This window comes from Dipteris shenzhenensis, chromosome 31 (assembly GCF_047967505.1).
Source record: "Dipteris shenzhenensis isolate YYH24624 ecotype China chromosome 31, Dip_SZ_1.0, whole genome shotgun sequence".
Taxonomy (NCBI): domain Eukaryota; kingdom Viridiplantae; phylum Streptophyta; class Polypodiopsida; order Gleicheniales; family Dipteridaceae; genus Dipteris; species Dipteris shenzhenensis.
Window position 1 is genome coordinate 33,817,466 of NC_141626.1, and position 7,205 is coordinate 33,824,670.

The 7,205-nt window shown below is 40.5% G+C and overlaps 1 protein-coding gene across 1 annotated transcript; it reads left to right on the forward strand.

Annotated features, from left to right (window-relative positions):
- Positions 1-4,702: 4,702 nt before the first annotated feature.
- LOC147881368 (plant cysteine oxidase 3-like) lies at positions 4,703-6,666 on the forward strand. Its single transcript, XM_087402379.1, has 4 exons — positions 4,703-4,802; positions 5,889-6,082; positions 6,239-6,395; positions 6,482-6,666. Exons 1-4 carry the CDS (start codon positions 4,703-4,705, stop codon positions 6,664-6,666), a joined length of 636 nt encoding a protein of 211 aa, XP_087258505.1.
- The last annotated feature ends 539 nt before the right edge of the window (positions 6,667-7,205 follow it).

Below are 7,205 nucleotides of genomic sequence, written 5' to 3' on the forward strand. Positions count from 1 at the left end.
TGGGTGGGCTGTGGAAAGCCACAAATAGTGAAGGGCAGGAGACCTACATTTGAGTACATGGCAAAGAGAACTCGGTTCTATAGATGCTTGAAAGGTGTTGTAAGCAATACGCAAGGTGTACCAAGTAAAAAGGTTGAGGCAAAGGATCTGAACACCGCCGTTGCAAGATACAGGGATGTTACTTGCATTGTCTTCCACGAGGACTCAGTGTTTCAGAGCATCGTGTATATTTGCCAAGCATATGAAATAGGAAAGATATCCTTTGAGGCACCAAAGCACATTGCAACTCAGAGGAAAGAAATAATGAAACCGATGTCTATTGTTTGGTGGAGAGCATTAAGGTTTGTTCTAGATGCACTAACCAAGAAGATCCTAAGCGGTGATTACTTCTTTGGAAAGAAGAGCAAGCATAGCAACTTGGATGAAGTGGTCACCCGAATGATTCAAAGTGAGGCTGCTCTCTCAACACTAGTGTTTTTATTGAAATCTGATGATGAGCTAGTTGGCAAGTCAATTGATGTGGATAAGAAGAAAGCACTTAGCCTAGGTCAACTACTTGATAAGACATGGGCTAGAAAGTGGTTTGTGCAGAAGCCACACCAACAAAGGATCTAAGAGCTAAAATGCCAAAGGTTGTTGAGACAGAATATATGGACATCAAGAAAAAGGCCTTGCAGTGCACTACCCAAGGTAGAGCAATTGGTGGTTTACATGATGGTTCTCCATTCAACTTCTCCAATGATATCTTGCTATCAGAGAATGATACAAAATTTGCACACATCAATGGCATTGATACAGAGCATTTCATAACAATGAGCGGTCATGCTTGGGAGAAGCCATGTGTATTTTTCATAGATGAATTGCAAGACCTTGTAGTGTCACAGATAGTTAAACTTGTGCAGTTTATCATAGAAGGTCCTATGGCTGATACGAAAAGATCAATGTTAGTCAAGGGATGCCTTGTATGTGAGTTTGACATCTACATTTGGGTATTTACTTTCAAAAGTATACCATGGTATAGTCCTACACAATCATATGATTGTCTTGGAAGGCACTGCCATCATTCAAGTCTTGCAGTCTTTCTTGATGTGCTTCTTATGCAGGGGTGGTGGCAATCTAATCAAAATTCCTTTAAGGACTCTTGAGCTTCATTACTTTGAGGACAATAAGGTTAAGCTTGACGTAGCAATGCTGGATTACAGAAAGCCGATGCATCCTGATGTGATACTAGAGATGACAAAGAATTCACTGAATGATGGGTGGGAAGTAGTATTGTATTGAATGGGTTTTGCTAGTGAGAAATTGCTATGCCAACGTAGAAATGTAAATGTCATTGATACCCCCCATCAGACTGAGTTCTTTGACACATATTATAGTTGCACGACCTTTTGTGAAGAGGAAAATTTCAAAGAAGAGGGTAGTGAGGAAAATGTCGAAGACGAGGGTAGTGAGTCTGAGGGTGATGATGAGGATGAAAGCTCTGAATCCAATGACTTATGCCAAGAAGAAATCTGCACAAAGAATAAGGGTGATCAATTGTCAACTAGAGTCAGGGAGGTTCCACTCATCATACGAGAAGGCCCGTGGCAGCAAGAAGTAGTAGTACAACACATCGTAGGAAAAGGTAAGGCTAAAGAGGTGGAAGCACTTCCCTTGAAATTAAAAGTGAGGAAGACACCCTTGATCTTGGGTGAAGGACATGCAAGTGGATCAAGCAAGGAAGCCTTACCCAAAGAAGGTATGGACGAGGCAAAGCATCACTAGGAGGAGTTATCAGGAGGCATAGATGGTTCTTTAACCATGACCTTACAGACTCCAGAGCAGCCTACTAGTCAGGTGCTTGGAACTGAAGAGCAAACTACTAAGGACCTTGCTACTAAGACTCCAGTCTTAGAGCAGCCTATTAGTCAGGACCTTGGTAGTCAAGGGCGCATTGAGGACATTAGTACTATCTTAGAGTACTTAGCCTATTAGTCAGGACCCTGGTAGTCAAGGGCCTGGCATTGAGGACATTGGTATTGAGGAACATGATGGCTGACGGCTTTGTAATCACAAGTTTTGAACTTCTATGTAAAGCGAATATTTAATAAAAAGTTAACTACTTTTTTGATTTCTAAATACTCTCATTATTGTGTATAAAGATTGCTTATGAGGTCCATTTTATACTTTATGGTGCATTTTAAACTTTATGTCAATGTATTTTTATAGTTAAGGGTGTTTTTTAATACCAAGTGAGGTGTATATGTACACCACTTACACATAAAAGGATTTATGTACACTACCTTTCTAAGGGGTTTATGTACACCACCTTTCTAAAAGAAATGGTCATAAAGGTGTGTGCACACCACTTATACATCAGGGTGTTTATTTACCCCACCTTTTTAAGAGAATTGGTCATCTATTGATGTTCTTAGGTGATAGTCTCATGCAATGGGTCAGAAGAGGCTAGCATTTGGTCATTTACAAGGGATGTCAAAGAATGAGCTTCAACTCTCCACATGTGAGCCCCCATAAGTGGACAAGGGGAAGTAAAATTGCAAAATACCTAGGGTTGGTCCACAGTACCTACCACATGAGCAGAGGAAAAGATTTCCATACATGGCCAACAAGCTAGCTAGTATAGTGCTTGGTGGATCGCTTTGGTACTTTGATTAATATACTTTTGAAGCATGATATAGACATGATTTTGGCTACTATTATCTACTTGGTTGCATATTTCTCTAGAGTTATGCGTGTTAATTAGATCATGTATATAGTGTCTACGGGTAGCGTGATATGTTTGTATAATCATTCAACTGCATGGGTTTGGCTCCAAGGTCAAACAAGCAAGCCCTATTATCTCTTGACATATACAAGCTACAATCCTCAGGGGGGTCACTATGTATAAACCCTCTATATCACGTGCGTTCAAGGCCTATATTTAAAATCCCTTATCTGTAAAATTTTTCATTAATAAAATGTACCCCTTTTCTATACAAATCTGTAAATTTTTTCCAAAACTATTTTAAATAGTCCCTTATGTATATTTAATTTTGTAAATTTTAGAAATAAAAAATATCCTTCTGTTGAACTCACGTGATAGGGTTACATATGATGAGTGACCCCCCCGAGCTACAATCGTGATGTAATGCCTATTGTAAACATATTTCCTATACTAATTGTTCACACATGGAGTCTACTCATGTGCATAGTGTTGCATTGTCAACTAAGGGTAGCATGATCTACAGGTACAATCATTCAACTGCATGGATTTGTCTACATCAAGAAAGTCTTATTAGCTCTTGACATGTACAAGCTATAGTCATGATGCAATGCCTACTCTAATCATATTTCCTACACTAATTGCTTCCACATGGACTCTATCCCAAAATAATAGATGTTATGAGATAACAACTCCTTTCCTTAAAGTATTTTTCCAGCAAGATGAACCATGTTTAGGAGAGTTTAAATAATTTTCAAGCAACAAACAGCCTTAAGGAATAATTACAACCTATGGAGGGCAATTTCAAGATTAAGAGGCATCCCTAAAAATGATTGATTTTCTATTTCTTTTATTAGATCTACTAAATGAGACCTATGGTGAAGTTTATGAACAATTGTAGTTAAAATAGATGACATATAAAGAACATAAATAATAAGGCAAAGGTCACCATATTTACCCTTGTATAAAGCATTAATGAGCACTTCAAGCTATAATGTTTTGCCTTTATAATTGATGTTTTGCAACTGGATTGAGATGTGCTCTAGATCTTAGGAATAGTCTAAATTGCATTTATTCATAAGTATTCTTGAGAGAGAGAGACAGAGACAGAGACAGAGAGAGGAGAGAGACATAGGTTTATAAATCATAAAGGTTTACATGATCTCTAGGTAGGTAGGTTTATAAATCCTCGTTGTCCCACGCAATCTCTGTGTCCAATCTATCCGCCGAAATTCGAACGATTTTCGCAAGTCAAGCTGTCGTCGTTTTCTTCAGCTGCATGATGCGAAAGTCAAGCTGTCGTCGTTTTCTTCAGCCGCATGATGGACGAAAGCAGCCTGATAATGGAGGCCATTAAATTCGACACTAGCAATATCGAATTATTCCAAGTCACGCAGCAACAGCAACAGGAAATCAGCTTGCGCACACAGAAATACAGACCAAATCGGCAGGCGCAGCGATGGAGATGGCATGCGCGATGAAGAAACCACACGCTTTGCTGCTCGTGATCTTCTTGCTCGTCATCGGCATCATCGCCAAGCAAGGAAATTACTCCATCAGCAAACGCGCGTTGAGCAACCTCTTCTCATCAAGCATTGACGTCTTTCATCGCTTACCTCTGTAGTTCTTTCGCTGTGCCCACGACATCCTCGACGTGATTTCAGCTCTCCTTTTCTTGCTTCTCGATCGTGCCGTTGACGCCCTCGTACGATAGCTACATCTGGCGTATCCCTGACGCCCGAACTTCCGGAGTTGCGATTGCAGAGTCTTGGATTGAGCACAGAAGTCATATGATTTGAAATTTGTATTGCCGCCGTAATCGTGGACCACCATTTCTACCCTCAAATTTTCTCGTCGACGCGATCGCCCCTCGTTATATAGCGTCCATCTGCTAACGTGATCCTGAATTCGGAACCTCGTGTGCGACACATTTGCGCTTCAAATTTGGAATCTCGCTCCAAATAACCGAATGAAAGCAGATTCAGAGGAGTGTGGTCTATGATGGCGCATGCACTGCAGGAACTTTACGATGCGTGTAAGGAAACCTTCACGTCGGACGGGTATTCCTCTGAGGGCTTGCAAAGAGTCAGGTCTCTTATCGGTAATTTGATGCTCCTTTCTCTCGCTGACTCTTTTTGTCCAAATGATGACTGTGGGAAGGAAAGCAACTTCGTTTTGGTCTTTTCTTATGTTAATGGACGCTGTTGAGTGAACTCTATCATCTGGTTGCTGGTTGCCGGAGGCTTTCAGGAATAACATGCTTGATGGCCGGTTGAAAAGGCATTGTTGAGGTGCAAGTATGAGAGACCTTTTTGCAATTCTCAGTTATCGCGGTCAGTTCCTTCAAGTAACGTAGTTATCACGGTCACTTCCTTTGTTGCTGGCTTTTATAATGGTAATGGGTTGCTAGCAGCAGTGATTTCGACCAATCACGCTACAGGCTGGATATGCGTTTCTCTGAGATGGTTATTGTTGGATAAGAAGTTCAGGACTCCATTCATCTCCCACTAGTGCTGGCTTTTGTAATTGTTGAATGTATCGTCATTAAACCTGGGTGAGGTTTCACTACGTCAAGTTGCTCGTCTGTTGGCTTCCCCTGTCAGCAATTTACGCTCTTTCCCTCCCCCTTGCTTTCAGCCCCGCTCTTTCACCTTTTCTTCGAAGGAGCTCCCCCTCTCTCTTCTTCTCTTTCATCCTCTCTCACCTTTTACCTCGTCCATGGCGAGAGCATTTTTGCAAGGATTGCCCTAGTGCAAGCATCTTCTACATTTTTACGAAAAGGCATAGTATAGGGGTCTTCTCCCTGTATCCCTAGGTTCCACCTTTTGTATGAAGAATTTTTTTCACAAGAGAGACCTCTCAGTCACTTTACAGACCTTAGGCTGGTCAAAACCTGTAGCTTGGGAAGGAGAGGCTACGTTACATTCGGTTAGGGGCAAAGATCTTCCAACAACCACAATACGAATAAAAGAGGGAAATGCAGGTGGGTCTTAATCAATCACCTATGCATGCATACAATTCACACCTAATTGTCCGCATACCTCAAAGCACCATGATGTTGCTGGTTTTGTTTTGTTTCTGAAAACGTTCCCTTCTTTTCTACTTGATAGGCCAGCACTCTTGTAGACTTCTCATACATTTTTTATGATGTTTTGCCTGTTTCATGGCATCAATTATGTGAATGCAGATGTCATCACACCTTCAGATCTTGGGCTGAATGAGGATGTTTTTGGGCTGAATGAGGATGTTTATAAACATCAAGATCGTGGCATGGGGTCTTTTGGGATGCAAAACCGTGAGAAGGGTCAGAAGTCAGCAATGGTGGCTCAATGGGCACCACCTATTTATTATCTGCACATTCATGAGTGCAAGAATTTTTCAGTAAGCATGCAATCCGAAAATCGCAGATTATTAACATTGAACACATGAAAAAAGTGCCTTATTGAAATTGCTTACAGTTTTATTGAATCTTGGTAACATTAAGCACATCTGTGTATTTGTTTATGGTATTTTTACTTGTTCCTTGAATTATTGCAGATGGGGATTTTTTGTCTACCAAAGTCAGCAGTTATACCTCTTCATGATCATCCAAGAATGACTGTTTTGAGCAAAGTCCTTTATGGTTCTATGCATGTGAAGGCGTATGATTGGGTTCAACCTTTAATGGAAAGGCTTGAGACTGGCATGCTACGATGTTAGCTTCACTTTTTTTAATGCCTTATTCACTTTTCTGCAGTTTAGAGGTGAGATATGTGCTTACTACATATATCTACTTTGCAGCTAGACTGGCAAATTTGGTCCTGGATCAAGTAATGTCAGCACCTTGTGAAGTATCTATTGTGTACCCTGCAAGTGGAGGAAACATTCATGCCTTCACAGGCGTGACTTCTTGTGCAGTGCTAGATGTTATTGCCCCTCCCTACTCCACAATAGATGGCAGGAATATTACATATTACCGTGAGTAAATACTAATGCAAATCATTCCTATATGACCTCCTGCAGAACCGTTTTTTTTTTCTAGCTTTCTCTAACCTTTATAATATCTAATGACTTTTTTAAAAAGATACTTTCCAAACGAAAATTGCCAACACAAAATTTAGTTTTGAAGCTATCTTGGAAGCCATGGCCTTGGGTCTTCATAAGAAGGAACATGAAGCATGGGTCAAAAAATGATTACACCAGATTTTCAAAATTTTCTTGAGTAGTTGGTTGGTATTGGAAGTAAGGGTGGGCTTGTTCTTTTGAGTAGGTGCTCTTCCAGAAAACATGATGATAGATGGCAGCAGCGAAAAGCATCTTGCTTGGCTGGGGGAATTTCAAACACCAGATGATTTTGTATTGGTACCGTATGAAGCTCCTAGAATCATCCTATGACTACAATTATGAGTCATGTACTTAATTGCAGGCTTTATTTTGGAAGACGTTGTGAGAGCAGCAAGCTTCAACTCAAGAGACATTCTACATTGCTATATTTTGAGGGTGGTTCACATGAAATTGTTTATTC

Excerpts from the sequence above, each read along its gene's own strand:
- LOC147881368 (XM_087402379.1), top strand. The coding sequence starts at position 4,703 with ATGGCGCATGCACTGCAGGAACTTTACGATGCGTGTAAGGAAACCTTC. Across the intron at positions 6,083-6,238 it reads ATGAGTGCAAGAATTTTTCA|ATGGGGATTTTTTGTCTACC; the intron begins GTAAGCATGCAA and ends GAATTATTGCAG. Across the intron at positions 6,396-6,481 it reads TGAGACTGGCATGCTACGAT|CTAGACTGGCAAATTTGGTC; the intron begins GTTAGCTTCACT and ends TCTACTTTGCAG.